We start from the raw sequence: 17,626 nt of genomic DNA on the forward strand, positions 1-17,626 counted from the left end.
CCGACCGAGGCTCGAACCAGTGACCCTGGAAACGACTACACCGCCTAGCAGCAAAGCAATGCAAAGTGAACTTAACCTCTAGACCAGTGTTTCACAGACTGTCGACTTACGCGTACTCCTTCAATTTCTTATCTCTAAAAACCCCTCGCACCCCCCCCCCCCCCCAAAAAAAAAAAAAAAGATAAACGAAAAATAAAATTATTCATAAAGATATAAATTAAAATTTATACTTCAAATAAAATGTATTTATTTGGATCAATGAGAAGGATAACAACGTCACTAGATCTGTCATCAAATTGACGATCAAATTTTAGTTTTCTAGTTTGTTAATTGTAAGCTAAGAGACGGTCCCAAGTCTAATAGTCAGTCCCTGTTTTTTTCGACCAAATGTCTACACATGCTGAAAAGGCTGCTTCACATAAATATGAAGCAAGAAAAGGCATGATGTATTTTAGAACTTTTTTCTGCTAAAAAGGGATACCTTTCAGTGGCGTAACTAAGGGGGGGGGATGGGGGGGAGAATTTTAAAATCCCCCCGGGCCCCCACCTAGGGGGGGCCCCCAAACGGGTGTCCGAAAAAAATTTGTAAATACATAAATTAATATATTTGATTGACAAAAGTGTCAACAGGATTAAATTTATCACAAAGACTAAACCTAGATCTAGGTCTATCAGTACGTTGACTTTGTTGACATTTTAAAAATATTTTTTCCCACAGAGATCAAAGTTGTTTTTTAAAGTTAGTTTTACATTTTAAACTTTGTTGCCACGAATAAAACTGCATGATATACAGCGAATTCCAGTTATCTTGTTACCTTTACTAATAACAGATCTAAATGGCGAGTCTTTTGTGGCTACACTAATTAACCTTAAACCAAAATTTACAGAATCGAGTATAACAGATCTAAAAGTTATTCTTAATAACGCTAAAATAGTCCATTATTCGGGTTTGGCGTCTATAATTTCAGAATTAAACTTCACACTCGAGTTATTACCCCTATTTATTTTTCCTCCATTCAATGGAAACTCCCTTTTTATTTCCATCTAATCCTTTTGCTTTCGCACAAAACATAAACAACAAACAATGACGTAATATCATATAATATTATCACACCCTTCCTTTTAAAGTTCTCAAGAGTGATATCTACTAAAAAGGCACGCATTAGCATTTGCGGGGCCCTATGCGAAACGGATCGCGCGGGGCCTATTCTGGGTAGGGATAAGCATAATGTCAAAATTATTTTTTTTTAATTAGAAAATAGGCCTACTTTCGTCTTTGCAATAAATTTTTATCAAATGAAAGCTCGCAATGCCACTTTTATTTATTGGCACCCCAAAATGTCAATTTCGTCTATTCTTCAGGAGATCTGAATAAATTCAAAAAAAAGTTCAGGACTTTATCGCATATTTTGCCTTTTCATGAGATTTCCTGGAGGCCCTGGAAAATCAGGAGGTCGCGAAAACCCTGTTAATTTATTTACGTTATAATGGTTTAATTTAATACTTAAAATTAGCGCGGGGCATAGGCTGCAGAGGCCTAAGGCCGGCCCTGTCTACTTTAACAATTCGTCCACTTCTGGTTGTCTTGACTGGCACAACAAGTTCTCTAGACATTGGTCTATAACTGTCTGTTTCGTTTATTCCAACAGTTTGCAGTTCATTGTCTTCATCGGTATCATAGTACTCAGAGATGTCTTCATCGAAACTCTTATTCAAAAAGCGTTGATTTCTTCTGTATGTTTTTCCATCGTTTGTCTTTATGATGTAAAATCTGGGTGCTGGATGTTTTTTTATGACAACATCTTTCTGCCATGTTTGACCTAGACGAACTCTCCGACAGAATAATCTTTAGGTAGTCTAGCTTTTGCATCGTATTTCACTTTGCTTTTCATCTGTCGTTCGTTGAGTAATGTCTCTGCATTTTCAGCTACAGATGGTTTCAATAGTTTGGGATCAGTTGGAATGATTCCCTGAGTCTTCTACTCGTCAGCAGTTGTGATGGTGAATACGGCAGTCCACTTATCGGAGTATTTCTATACTCGAGCATAACGAGATATGGATCTTTCCCACTTTTGTATGCTCTGAATCCTTTTGCTTTCGCACAAAACATAAACAACCAACAATGACGTAATACCATATAATATTAGCACAGAATATTCTTCATGCAGTGGAAAATTAAGAATTTTTTGCCTATCTTGAATTCTGGTCAAAGCTCCTGCGCCCAATTAATATAGTTCGGAAGAAACTACAAAAGTCTGGACTGCATATACGGGAAGCTGCTAAAGAAATTAGTATCCTTTCATGCTTTCTGCAAAATGATGAGAAACTGACAAAAACCCAATCCATCGAAAAAGCAAAAGAAGGTAGTGAATACTATGGATTCCCTGTAATCAAAACAACCAGAAGAAAGAAAAGACTTGATGGGAAATGGAGTTCTAATGTAGGACTGTCAATAGAACTGCGATTCAAACGTGTTGCGACAGAAGTGCTGGACAGATTTCATATGGAGATGAAGGGCAGATTCCAAAGGCTGGAAAGAAAATGGATACCTTTGGGTTTCTTCTTGAACCAAGACACCTGTTAGATGAAGACACGCTTATGACAAACTGTGCTACTTTTCCTGTTTGTATGATGAAATAAATGAAAAATCGCTTTTTCAATGATGTCATTGATGCACGAGCACTTTTCATCAACAAACCAGTAATACAATCACCAATAGACATATTTAGGAAAAAGGCTTCATATGGGAATTACGTGTGCTCAAACTTTGCAACCTCCTCCGAATACCGCTAACTCAGGCCACCTTCCATTACGTCATATGAGAAATCATTCTCAAAGCTCAAGTTCATCAAAAAGTATCTCAGGAGCACAATGACGCAAGAAAGGCTTATCATGGCTTTAATGTCAGTGAAGTCACAAATACTAGAAAGTATCGATGTAGTTGATGTTATAGATGTCTTTGCTGCACAGAATGCACGACGTGAAGCGATATCAATTGAGAGCTGTCAGTTGTGCATTATTTAACTAATAAACAACGGCAATATTTATTAAAAGAGTCTTCATGATTATTTTTTTGATAAGTTTACTGATATACTGAACCAATTTGATTTTGGGCTTATATATATTTGCGTACATTATCTCAGGTCATATGTCGAATGTCAAAATGCAAGGGGCCCCCAAAGAGGCCAATCCCCCCCGGGCCCCCAAATCCCTAGTTACGCCCCTGATACCTTTGGGAAGGTCCATTATTCCTTTGACCATTAGAAAAGATTTCTGTTAAGGGCAGGCGTGGATCGGGATCTCTTTACCCCCAAGACCTGTCTGAATGTTTCACAATGGCAGCGACGATTAAGATGATTGGATCGTGTCACGTACGTGGCGCGCAGACTCCAGTCCTTGGCCCGCTTGAGTTTGTGGAGGGTAATACTCTGGGTTGACTCACTGTTGTAAATCCGGAGCTGTAATATATATTACGACTATTACGAGTACGCTACAAACGGACACAACTTAACCAAGACAGTATTAAACAAGGGTAAAATAAAAGTATTATCGGTAATATGCGAAGAAAATAATTCACATAAAAAAGAAAAAGGAAAAATTGCTGTAGAAATACGTTGTTTTTTTTAATTTCTCTTTGTGGACCCCTCTCTTGTAGAGGCCCCGAGGCAGTACCTTAGTTCCACCTGCCCTCCCGTCAAGAAGAAAGGGAGACGAGTTTACTTGTACATTAGCAATGCTTTTTTGCCAAAGCGTTTACCTCATCTTGAACGTAAAACAAAGATTTTTTTCCCTTCTTCAGGTAATTTACAACAGAGAATATATCCGCTAAGTATGCTAGTTTACAAAGCCGTTTCCAGTCCTGCAAACAATTTCTCAACTCTAATCTATCATTCAGAAAACATTGAAACTCATGTCAAAATAGCAAAGTTCATATTTAGAATTTTTCCTTAAGATAGCTAACGAACATCGGTATGAAAAAAAGAAGCTGGGTATACTAGGAATACTTCTCATTTCTCCACAAATTTGCGAAAAAGTGCATATTTTAAGAAAATCGGCATAGTTAATGAGTTGTACCGCGAACCCCCATTTAAACTCTTTCCTTACCCCTGGGGGTACGCCTATCCCACTTTGAGAAACACTGTCTAGAGTCTAGACTATAGGTAGGAATATCTAAAAAAAAGAAAATCATGAGACCTCAAGAGCTCTTGGGCTTCTTTTGAACCAACCTGTTCATGAAGAAAGTTGTCTAAACAAATGTGTCATACTGTCGTATGTCTTCTATTTATGTCAGAGTTTGCGTATTAACAAGCAGGGCCGGCCTTAGGCCGATTTTACCGATTTCTCCAAACTGGGCCCCGCGCCTGGCAGGGACCCCGCAATTTCCATTTAGTATATCACTATCAGTCATGACTCTTGTCACATGCTTTTAAAGATGTAGGACTTAAAGGGTTAACATATTTAGTGTATCACACGATAGGGGTAACTTTAATTGACACCATACAATTAAATAGTATAACGTCAATTTTTTTTTTTACTTTATGAAGGCTACGGAATTTTATATTTCTGTAGTTCTTTTTAATAGTAACCTGCATAGCGAACTAGTTAGTTTGCAACCAGAAATTCAAATAGCAAGGAACTTCAAAGTAACACCATGGATGTCGCAGGGCTGACATTATTTGAAAAAAACAATTGTGATTGGTGAAAGACATACTGAGAGGTAGACATTAGGGCTGCTTTGATTGATGCCAATGAGCTTGTAACTGAGTTAGGAGTTAGATGTTGACCCCCGAGTTTCAAGAGAAGCTCGGACGAAAAAAAAAAGTTTATTCATGAATCTTCTATTTGAACCCATTTCAGACACAAAGGCAGAATTTAGAGTGAACTTTTTCTATCAAGTTGACAAGGCATTGCAATTTCTTCAACAATGTTCGGTTTATACAGCAGAAGGAACATCACATCTGTATAATTTTACGAATGTGACAAAAGACAATAGAAGAAAATGTTCAGATTGGGTGTCGTAAACATAACGTGTATAATAAGCTTGTAAAAATAGGGAGAAAGTATAACATTTTGTGAACAGTTTAAATGAGCAATTATTATTTAGTACTTTAGTATTTTTTTTTAGAATAATATATTTTGTTTCGTCTATTTTATACCATTGGAAGTCTTAGAGAATATCTTATTCATAGACATAAATAAATATAGACTGGAAGTAGGAAGTTATTTTTATTTGGGGGGAGTCAATATGTTTTATGTACTATATCTATGTGAAAAAAAAATGGCGGCGATTGAGCTATAAATTCTAGGACTAACATTTCAGCCAATATATACCTTTGATCTTTAGTTTTGAAAAGTGCAAAACTGCCATATTCCCAATGTTTTGTCTTTGTTTTATAATCATAGACATAGGCAAATATATATAGGTTTGTGATGTGGATCTACAAACTTATCTTTTCCCAAATATTTCCGATAATAATTTGTTCTTTATCGTCCTGTCTATATATATATATGTCTATGATCTTATTACTACTTCAGCCACGCCGTTTGATTGACAGTAGTTTCAGCTGTTAAAAATGTACAGGCCTATGCTGCGATAATTAAGTTTTTGAAATGATCTAGTTATATTTTCTAATAGATAAGATAACAAAATTTGTATCGGTCCAATCAAATGGAAATTCAGTTTGACTACAATTGACCACCTCATCTTAACTACTGTAACAATGACATTATAAATAAATAATTACTACCAATGGACAAACAATAAGAGTTTCGTTAAAATCGACAAAAAAGTCCATATTTCCGATGGTCTTAAGCGACCCATGGCTAATCGACATTCGATTCCCAAGTTGGTCGTGACTGAGAGCCGCTGCTCTAGACTCTGAGCCTCCCGAATACACACGCCTCTACACGCACCAACGTGTGCATCCAAGAACTTACCCAAACAGGCAACCAAAAAGAAAACATTTTATTAAACGTTTATAACAATCCTTTTTTGTTATTTACTGCCTTTCTTAAAACTAGATCTATAAATAGATCTAGATATGTTCCATAGATTATTATTTTTTGGTTGCCTTATTTTTTATTTTCCCTTTATTTAGATCTACTTGGTGTATTATATACACTGTAATAATACTCTAGGAATGTAATGGTTTTAACAGTAAAAAAGTGGAGGACAAAAAATCTGGCAATAACCTCATTCCACACTATACTATACAATTTGATAGTTGCTACGCCATTTTGGATTGGATTTATTTGTTGATTAATAGAAGACTATCATAAACATAAGATGGGCCGCAAGAAGAAGAAGCAGATGAAACCCTGGTGTTGATATCCTTTTTATTGTTATTAGATTTCTTTCTACATGTAGATCTATATTTGATGATCTAGATTATTTCTAGATCTACCCATTTTCTGAAGTCTTTTGAATGAAGTTTTCTTTTATAAAAAATCATGCCGTCAGACGCTTTTTTTAAGGCTTTTTTTTACTTTTATTTTACTGTTACTGACTTTTTGTAGACTTAGTCTTAGGTCTTAGACTAGTGTGAGTAGTGTAGACTTAAGTTTAGGCTTAGATATAGATATAGATTCCTAGAAAAGTAGATTTAGTAGTCTAGTCTAAGTAACAACAGTAACGGTCGTTATAGTCTATCTATTTATAATTTATATAACTCAGTAATTGAGTAAACCAAGAAGAGCCTGTAGTAGACGGTGTAATGTTTATTTATAAATCAATTAGATCTCAAATTAAATGTTATGAGTTATGGGCATGGTCCATATAATCCCGCGCCCTCATGTCGATTTACCAGGAGGCCTGAGGAGGTCAACAATTCTCAAAGATAGATTGAAATATTTGGTCATTCTTGCTTTTGAGCGTGATCTAGATCTATGTAGGAAACAGAATTATTATGATATTCTGAATGAACAGTGTATGACTTTGCTATATGCAAAGCTCGTAAAGTAATTCTGTACATAGTAAAGAAAGAATAAAATGCAAAGACGAATTTATTTTCTTATACAAACTCTTAAATTTCACTTATTGTCCGCTTCCCTACCCAAACTTGTCCCTGCGAAATCCGTTTCGAATAGGGCCTCACAATGCCTTGCTATTTACTAGTGTTTGTAAAGTGTTTGTTTGTTTGTAACTCTTTCAGAGTTGAAGATAGTTTACTTTTTAGTCCAAACCTCCCGTAAGACGAAGGGCTTTTTTAAAGTGACATTTTCCACTTAGTAAGCGCCACTTAAGACTTACAGCGATAAAACTTGGTAGAATTATGGCCAGGCATAATATCTAGTATGAAAAAAAAATATACCTTTGTTCTCTATCCTAACTTCTGTATTGGTGAAAACAAAAATATATTTTCATTATAAGATAAAAAAACGTAATTAACTTTTTAAAAAAAAATCCTCATTAAGCATTTTAAAGGCCATTTTCTAAAGTAGTCAGTAGACAGTTTTAATAACTAGGTCGACTAGGACTAGATTAATATTAATAGTATAGACAGCCCAAATAGTTTGATACCAAAAAATAATTACTATTACTAGGAATCACATTTATGGATATCTTAAGACTAAGTTAAGACCCCTTCGACATTTACTAATATTAAAAAAATGAGCTTAAAATGATGTCAAAAGTTCATATATAGATGTTATAACAGTTATGTATATTAAAATGATTGTTCTCATTTTCTTTAACTCCTCATAAGTATTGCAACAGAGAATTTGACGATGAAAAAATACTTATTCAACATCAAAAGGCAAAACACTTTAAATGTCATATTTGTTATAAAAAATTGTACACAGGTCCTGGCTTGGCCATTCATTGCATGCAGGTAAGAAAACTGTCTGAATATAATGAGAAATGATAAAAATGGCAAAATTCTTCAATGGTAATAACACTTGGTTGAAGATATATTTAAATCAAAACCAATCTTTCCCTTTCTATTGGAAGTGCCAACACTATCTTCGCCAAGTAGTTAGTTTTTCTTGCCATAAATAATCAATATATGCTAGGTATTCTTTTAAAAAAAGGCATTTGGACATGATATGGGCATTAAACATTAATAAAGCAAAAAATAAAACACTTAGTAGCATTAAAATGAGGTGAAACTATAAATTGATCTAACTTTGTCCATTCAAGGTTCATAAGGAAAAGATTGACAAAGTGCCAAACAGTCTTCCAGGGAGAAACAACACAGAAATAGAAATATATGGCATGGAAGGTATTCCAGAAGAAGATGTTAAAGCACATGAAAAAAACAAGAACAAAAAATGTAAGAGTGGTCATCTATTTAGTCTATTATGCTTTATTCTGAATTTCAATACTCTGCCTGATAAAATGTTGTTTTTTTTAATAGGAGGTCTTTATGTGGTGTTTTGTGGCTAAGGTTAGGCTGCTGAATTAAGTATGTTAAAGTCTACCTCTCAGTATGTCTTTAACCAATCACAATTTTTTTTTTCAAATAATGTTAGCCCTGTGACATCTTAGGATTTAGTTATTTGTTTCGGGAATAAGGGGAAAGTTTTACTTAGCGACAAGTGACGTGACAGATCTTTAAAAATCAAGAATGCTCTAAGTGACACTACAAAGAAGACGCTTCGTGTAGAGCAGTAGAATAGATATACGGATTTACGGACATAGCTGACATCGGACGATTCCCTTCGTAATTATTAATTATATTTGTAGAACAACATCAGCGTCGACTACATATTTTGATTGTTTCGGCCTTTCGCCAGTGTTACTGAAGTAGTTTGAGTTCAGTGTTACTTCCAGTCAGACGTAGATCTACACTAGTTATATTTCAAAGAATCAACACCGCGCGGAAGCCTTAACACATCCATGGTGTTACTTTGAAGTTCCTTGCTATTTGTATTTCTGGTTGCAAACTAACTAGTTCGCTATGTATGTACTATTAAAAAGAAGTACAGAAATATGAAATTCTGTAGTTTAGATAAAGTGAAAAAATTGATGCTACACTCTTTAAGTCCTACATCTTTAAAAGCCTGTGACAAGTCATGACTGATAGTGATATGCTCAAGTTCACCCATTTGTTGTGCATACTTGTTATTTGTCAGGAAAAGGGTGTATACTGTTGGTAGTTTAGTACAGTAAAAGTCATGCACTTGAAATAAGTTTTTTTTTTTTTTTTTCAGTAGCAGAAACAAACAGTGAGCTAGACTCAGGTGATGACAGCAACAGTAACCCTCCAACCTCGATGAGTGCTACGCCAATGATGAATGGCATGCCTATGGCATCTATACCACAGCCTATGCCATTTGCACCAGGCATGCCATCAATGCCAAACCCAATGATGCCTGGCCCCATGGGAGGTCCTATGATGAATCCCATGGGAGGAATGCCTGGACCAATGATGGGAGGACCTATGGGTGGAATGGGTAAGTTGTTTCATGTCACACGTTTTTAGAAAGGTTAAAACTCTTTGCTGCTGTTTAAATTGTTAAGTCACTGGAAAAATTTAATTATCTTCAGTGGCATTAGCTTCTCCTACATCACCCTGTCATCACCATTATTTTGTATGACATTAAAGTTAAAAAAGCAAAATAAATGCCTTTATAGTGATTTCAATATGTTATTGGTGTTTTAGATCTATAAAATTAAACATAATTTAAGACACCTGTTGTTATTTTTATTAAGATGTAATATTATTTTTTTTTAACTATTTCAGCACCTATGGGCCCCATGGGGTGAGTATATCTTGTTGAACATTGGCAAATTAAATCTTGAAGATCTAAAAGACTGAATATTAAGTATACAAATAATGTTGGGAAACTGTCTTAATATGACAAAAACATGATGACAGAAATTTTTATGTAACTAAATAACATGGGATGTCTTCATTGTATAAAAAAATGACATGAAATTATAGTATATACTATCACAGATTTACATAAAAAAAATAATAGCTGTAAAAAAAAAAAGGTAGAAATATGATTTGAGTCATTTGCTTATGTTGTTCAAAGAAACCAAGTGTGATGGCTGTAATGATATTGTGTTGATGTGAGCTCCTTTTAAGTCTTTTAATTGCAAAGAATTTAATAATCATATAATTTACAATAAGCTAACATTCATATACAAGGAATGCCTTAGATGTTTTTGTTCTAATTGTTGACAACACTCTCCGGTCCATTAATGGGACAGGTACACTTCTCTTGTCTGTGTGTTACAGTCGGCCACCCACGTCATACAACGACCGTGTCACCACAGACATACAAATTAGATCAAATGTAATTCAAATCCAAAATCTCTTGAATATAACATTAAGAAACAGAAAAGAATATGTTAAGATCTTGAAAAAAAAATATATATAATTGGGTATATTTTTTTATTTGTTTATGAATGAAGCATATATGTACTACCTAAACTTTGACCAACTGTTGTTTGTTTTGTTTTTTATACTTAAAACTAAGAAACTTCATTTGTACTTATTTTCAACTAAGGTGTTTTTGTGCATAGTTGATGGCATAAAGAACCACAAAGAGTTTTTTTTTTTGACATAAACTAACATCTATGTTTGATTTTCAGGATGGGTGGACCTATGATGAGGCCTGGTATGAATAATATGGGGCCAATGAATAATATGAATGGAATGAACATGCAGCGGCCGCCAATGCCAAATCCCAACAGACCCTTGTTTCCAGCTGCAGCTCAGGTCAGTAGCTGAGAAAGTTATTGTTTTTTTTTTATGCTGTTTATTGTGTGATCTCTCATAGAAAGTAACCAACTTTACACACTTTAATTCTAAAATCCTGTTTTATACAAAGTCCAATACATACACACACACACAGTAATTTGTAATGTTTCTATAATCATTGAAAAAATAATGAAACAGGATTTTGTTTTGTTTCTTTAATTGTGAACAGTCATCAACTTCTGCATCCTCTTCCTCAATGGGAACAGTTCGACCAACATTCCCAGCAGCAGCAACAGTAGTGTCTGGTTCCAGTAACTCTGCCACTATTACTGGAGCACCAACTATAAAAAAACCAGAATCCACCTCAGGTTTGACTTCTAAGTTAGTCCACCCTGATGAGGATATCTCACTGGTAAGTTAACTTCTCATACATTTATAAAGTGCTGTTTGTCCTGTTAACAAAAAAAAGGTTAGTGACTTTTTTCCAAGACCAAAAAGGTTTGTTTTTAGTGGGTCACTTCTGGTTTTAAAAATTTGATATAAAACTAGCAAAATTTAGAACTTAGATATTTTGTTTAGAATTACAAAAGAAATTGTTACTTTATCATTAAAAATTGCTAATTCCATAGACAGTAAATTATGTGAAGCTTTTCATTTGTTTAGTGTCAATTAACATGCTGTGCTGGCCATGTTCTAGAAACTATTCTAAATTTAAATTAAAAGAAAAATATTAAAGATATCTAACTAATAAGATTGTCATTTTTAGCCTATAGGTTTAAACTGTTTTCTTTTGTTACATTGTTGTAATTTAGACTGGTCTTATTCTTTCCGAGGCTACCTTAACAGGTAACATGGCATTCATTGTTAATTAGGTACAAATTGTTTGGTTGTAGTGTGCAAGTAAAAATATTACAGCTTTTATTGTCTTTTGTGCATCTGAAATGTTTTAAAAATATACCATTGTTGTGCATATTAATTCATCTTGTATTATTGAAGACTGTTTCACTTCAGTTTAAAATGTCTTCACAGGAAGAACTGCGAGCTAACATGCCCAAGTATCTAAAGTCTGTTCCAATGGCAGATTCAAATATTGCTGGAAGTCCAATAGCAGGTTCACCATTGGCTTCAGGTGGTCCCATGCCACCTGGTCCGATGGGGGGCATGAACATGGGTATGAATATGGGCATGGGAGGCCCTAATATGATGCCAGGTAATTAATAATTTTTTTAAAGCCTTTAACCGTTAATTTCTATGTAAGTATGTAAAACAATTTTTTTTTCTAAAATGTTAGTCGTCTTTTCTATCCATATAAATATTAATTCATTTGTCACCATAGTTTCTAATATTTTTTTATTTTTTTTGCGCTCAATTTCTCTCACATCAATGCTAATAATGGTTTCATACTTTTTTTAATTTGAGTCACTGTTGTCAGTGCGATTTGAAAGTTAGTGTTTGAATGTGACTAACCCTTTGTGCGTCATGGAATTGTAATTATTATCAATGTTGTCCTTTTTAATAAGCTAGGTAAGGAAAAAAAATACTGCTTATTTATTTCATTGTTTTAATTGTAATTGTAAATTTGCTTTTGTTCCACAGGTATGATGGGTGGCCCGAGGCCCAATATGATGCAAGGTGGACCAATGATGAGAGGTCCACCTGGAAATATGAACATGGGTGGAATGGGTATGGGGGGACCTCGTGGGCCCATGGGAGGCAACATGATGGGGATGAGGCCTGGCATGGGTTTTGGAGGACCTGCTAACATGCCTCCTAGCCGGCAGTTCAACTGAGACATCTTGTTTTTAAGTAGGTTTTTTTTTAATAAGTAAGTTTGGAGATGAGAAGCACTCGGCAAGTTGACAAGATACACTGCTCTGTAGGAAATGTCCAGGTTTTTTGTTTCTGTTGGAAGGCTCATGTTTCTGTAGCTACCACTATAGATGCTATTAACTATATTGTTGAGATGTTCTAGACTATTGTGTGAAGTTGGTCATGTTTATGCTTATATTAAATTGTACCTGAATGACAAGTAAGTGAACATAGTTTTGTTAGCATGGAAATCTCTAGCAGATGCATTTTTTTTTCCATGTTATTGATAGACTATTATGTTTTTTTCTGGTAGGTTTGTTGTACAACTGAAACACGTTGTTTTGTACATCCCTATTGTATTCATTTCTACCTCTTAAAACTGCTTAAGTATTACTAAAGAACCTTGAAGTTAAAATTAATTGTGCTCTTGGGCTAAAAAATTAAGGCAAGTAATTTTGTTTTAGAAATAATAATAATATACAAAATTTAGATTTTGTCAAGTCCCAACTAGTGAGAAGGAAATTTTAAATAATTATAATTAATGAATTATTTAGCTTTGTAATAGTTGTTTCAGTTATAATAATATAAATGATTTGGAATTCATTGAAGAACTCCGCACAACTACTAACAAGTCTTCAGCCCATGTCACATTCATGAGGTTAGTTATGTGTCATATATTGGACAGTTTACTTGTCACGCTCTATTGGATTGTCACATATTTTGTCAAAAATAAGGCAAGTTGTCACAGCGCGGTGCTGTTGGGTCTCTAGACCCCCAACCAACACCGTTAACCAACAGTTTAATCTTGGTTTCTGTGTATCTGCCAGATATAATTCTCTTGTGAAATTTTGTATCTTGTGAAATTTTCTGGGACATAGATATGTTTATCTTTCATATGAGATCAACCAGTTCTTTGGTTATAGTGGAACTCTCAATATGGTTTTCGGTGCGCTGGTTGGTGACAAGTACTTCTTCGTAAATTTTATAACTTTTGTCTTGTTCCAGGAACTTGTGTCAGAAATAAGGCAAGTGTGTCACAGCAGGTAGCCTTGCTGTTGGGCATTTAGAGCCCCCACACTAAGTGGCGACACAAACTAGTATTCTGGTCTTAGTATTTTCTTTTAGTGATAGAATTCTTAGTTGGCTTGTCAGTGTCACAGCAATCTGCTGTTGGGCTTCAGCCCCCACATAATATATATGTCGGTGACACAGAATATTCCTGAACATAATGCAAGTGCTCACATAAAACAAAGAATGACTTTTTCCTATATTGCAACAGAGTGACTAGTGCATAGTGAAATGGTTGAAGGTTGTTGGGAGAGTCTCAAACACAATTGGTGAGTACCACTGGCGGTAGGTGGTCTCAGCATTTTTATTTTTTTTGCTCTGCGCCTGATTTTACTAATGGGTTTACTTTTAAAAAAAAACATGCATCTAAATAGTAAAGAACCCTTTGATTTGTGGTATGTATGTGTAAGAAGTATACTTGGCTGAATAACCATCAGAAAACAATCATGCAGTTCATTGTGTAACATTTTGTGTGTGTGTGTGCGGTTGCTCTGAGTTCTGTTGTTATGAATATTTTTTATAATGAAATAAACTGATTTTTTTTTAATTGTAACAACCAGATGTTTTTTTTTATTTGTCTAGTTGTTTTTTTTGTCTAGTTATTGGTTAATAGCATGGTTTTTACGTGGCTAAATTATGGCTTTTATGTGGTTGAAGTATATTATATTTAAAATGATTTGAGTTAATTAGGAAAAATCTATTTACATTATAACTTGTATAAATAAATTGTATATCAAGGTCCAAGCATCCATCCGCACTGCTTGCGCCTGGGGGGTGTGGTAATATTCATATTAATAGATGTTATAGGTTGAACACAGATATAAGTCATACACGGACTAGGTGTCAAAATTGGCTCGGACATTACCATTTGATTCAGAGGCGTAGCTAGGGGGTAAGGGAGAATATTTTATTTTTACATTATTGGTAAATTTCTAGCTCTGCCACTGATTTGATTGCATATGCTATGCTAACGTGTCTCTACATGTATATGTAGGGGGCTCTAGGAAATCTCAGTAAAATCTACACTGGCAATGTACATCAGTTGATTACATTATTTTGATATAGTAAAACATAACACTTGATGGCTGCCTATTCGTATGTTCTTGAGTCATAATGCTTTTTTATCTTATACATTCAGAAACTTTAGTTCACAGGCTACTTAAGAATATTTCAGCATTAGCACTAACTCAAAAAAACCCTCCCCCTTAATAAATAGCCACAGTGACAGCAGTCTTTGCTGTCATCTCCACAATAGCCATCGTGTTAAATTCCAAGTGTCCTATTCGTTACGTCGATTGTTTCAAGATATTTCTCTTTCGTGATCGCATTGAGAGACACTAAATGAGGTAGAAGACATTAGAAGTGAAAAGCGCACGTGTAAACCCAGGAATTAAAGCTTCTTAGTCTGCATCTTTGTGATTGTTTCTAGTGATGGGAACTAAACTCAATTTTAAAAAGTTCAACTAAAACTAAGTTTTGACTATAAATAAATTAGTTCAACTAAAACTGTATCACTAATTTAAAAAAGATAGTTAAACTTAGCTAAATATAATTAATTAAACTACACCGGGTTACAAATGTGTATAACTTTTTTTTTTTGAGGGGGGGGGGGGTGATCTAGAACTAACCAATCATTCGACATTGTTGAAATCTTTCTCCATATTAAAGTCAGTTAAGGGAGATGTTTCCTCATAAACGCAAAATAAAAATTTGAACAAAAAAAAATGTCTTAATAAATACGTGTCATGTGTTTGTATTTTTGCCTTAAATTAAAACCTTTAGAAAAGAAAAGGTACTTTTTTTAAAATAATTAAATTGAGTTATTATATACCGGGTAACGGAACATCTTACAGTACCGGTAAAGTTGAAAAACTCTTATAAGAATTTCCAATTTAGATCTTAACTAAAGAAATAAAATCGAAATTTCTTGAGTTTTAAGAAACATATGACCAATTTTTTAGTGTAAAAGGTAAAATATACGTACATATGCTTGACAACCATGCCAATGTGCTATTTTCTTGTCTGACCACTCGACATACACTATTGCATAACGCGCATGGAAAAAACAACAACAGGGTGGTCTTGTCATCATGGACCCTACAGTACAGTACACTAGGCCTACGTGTATGCGTCAACCTGACCAAGTTCTAACAATCAGTCAGACTCTCAGCCTATTTACTTATGGCAGGGAGGGTGTGTAACTATTTTATATAAAGGTGTAGATTTGCGTACATTCTTGACTAACTATAGTCCAATGTGTTATTTTCTTGTCTGTCCACTCAGCATACAAGAAAAGCTATTGCATAGCGCGCAATGAATAAAACGCAGTTTGTACTGTTATCATCGACTACGCTCACTACAGTACACTAAGCCTACATGTGTACGTCTATCTGACCAGGTTGTTAAAATCAGTCGGACAATCTATTTACTTTTTGGGCAGGGAGGGTGTGGATTTTGATTTTCTAGAGTTGGTTATTCTAATGCTCTTATCTACGTAAGCCTAGCGTAAGATTTAGACCTAGCTCTCAATAATAGGTCTAATATAGACTATTATTTATTATATGCTTCGGATTCATCTATGGCTTCAGCTATTTAAAGGGTGTACATGATGTTCCTGCAGTTGATAAATAATTGTTTACCGCAATTGAATTGATTAAAATAACTAATTATTGGCTTAACATGCTTATCAGATGCCCACTGTAAACGAACAGAAATTAAACACCACCACGTGATTTAAAAAAAAAAATCTGAACCCCATTCATAACATTGCATAGAAGCTTTTGACAAAAAAATGTTTAACATTTATAATGTTGCTACTTTCAAGTGCAGATATTGGCTCCATAACTTGTACCACCATCTTACTTTCCTTCTTCAAATGCAAACTGTGACTATAAACATTTGTTAATTGCATTTTTTAAAAAAAGTAATTAACGCTTTTGACATCATATACATGATCAGAAAACAGGGATGTGCATTTCAACCGCTACCAGATGTTAAAAAGTTTTACACATTTTAATTGACCTTTTTAGTTTGCAACTAAAATACAATTTACCGGTAATTAAACTACGATTTTAATTTTTCTGTCTAATTACACTTTGGTCTTAATTAATTTTGTTTTAGTTAAACTGCATTGTGTGTGTGTGTGATTTGTTTGTTGGCTACTTATCAAGCAAGTCAGAAATGATTTATTCACTCCTGGCCTCAATGTCTGTAGATTGATTGTCTGTTCCTTTACGGCTGGTGTTGTATGGTATAGGGCTGTAAACATGGGGAAAATGTCTACATGTGTCCATCTTTTATGCATTCAATGATTTTCCTGGTAGAAGAATTTTTGTTTTCCAAATAAAATTCGGAACAACAGCTACAGTGTGTCACTCTCTGATAATATGAAGCAAAAAAAAAAAGGCACAACACAGGAGCTAACTTTTTCCCCTGCCTTCGGCATCAAAGTTTCCCCACACAATGATAAACGAAGAAATAAAGTATACATTCAATCATTTTGAAGTTCTAAAAAAAAAAAAAACAACCTGAAATTTAAGGTCCGGTTCTAATTCAAAAGTTTTTGTCTCTGCCTTGATTTGTTAGTACCGGTAACGTTTAAAAGTGATTTTGGAATCACTAACCTATAGTGTTTTAAAATTCAAGCGAAAGAACTCTAGGATTTTGTTTTTTGAACATTGCCAGTATTGAATAGGTAGTCACCCGTTTTACTGTACTATACCGGCACCTTCGACATAGAGTAGAGGTCACGACTATATGGACACAAAAATGGTTTATTGAGGGAATAACAATATAATATTACAACTAGTCGACCTGCGGCGTAGCATACGCCGCTATTTTGCAGGGCCGGCATTTGGCCACTGCAACCTATGCGTCCATAGTGTGCCCCGCACTTTCATAGAGACGCACATTAGGTGACTGATAGTGAACGCAATTATGACGACATAAAATTCAAAGCGAGACTGTAGATTAGCGAGATAAAACGGACAGTTTAGGCTAGGCTTTCATAGAGGTAACATCGAATGTGTTAGTGACTTGAGATTAGACTGCTCCCTTTGAGAATTAAACAGTCAAACTTCATACTCCTGTTGGTTGTTCAC

General features: G+C 34.7%; 1 protein-coding gene across 2 annotated transcripts; it reads left to right on the forward strand.

Moving 5' to 3' along the window:
* The first annotated feature begins 6,169 nt into the window (after positions 1-6,169).
* LOC106076796 (BUB3-interacting and GLEBS motif-containing protein ZNF207-like) lies at positions 6,170-14,083 on the forward strand. Of its 2 annotated transcripts, none has more exons than XM_013237612.2 (9): positions 6,170-6,327; positions 7,703-7,829; positions 8,138-8,270; positions 9,151-9,393; positions 9,684-9,702; positions 10,541-10,667; positions 10,879-11,061; positions 11,679-11,859; positions 12,246-14,083. In XM_013237612.2, the coding sequence occupies exons 1-9, from the start codon at positions 6,287-6,289 to the stop codon at positions 12,437-12,439; spliced, it is 1,248 nt and encodes a 415-aa protein (XP_013093066.2). In that variant the 5' UTR covers positions 6,170-6,286; the 3' UTR covers positions 12,440-14,083. The 2 variants fall into 2 exon arrangements, with proteins under 2 accessions (XP_013093066.2, XP_013093067.2); XM_013237613.2 differs by having other exon boundaries at positions 9,154-9,393.
* The last annotated feature ends 3,543 nt before the right edge of the window (positions 14,084-17,626 follow it).

Source organism: Biomphalaria glabrata, chromosome 2 (genome assembly GCF_947242115.1).
Source record: "Biomphalaria glabrata chromosome 2, xgBioGlab47.1, whole genome shotgun sequence".
Classification (NCBI taxonomy): domain Eukaryota; kingdom Metazoa; phylum Mollusca; class Gastropoda; family Planorbidae; genus Biomphalaria; species Biomphalaria glabrata.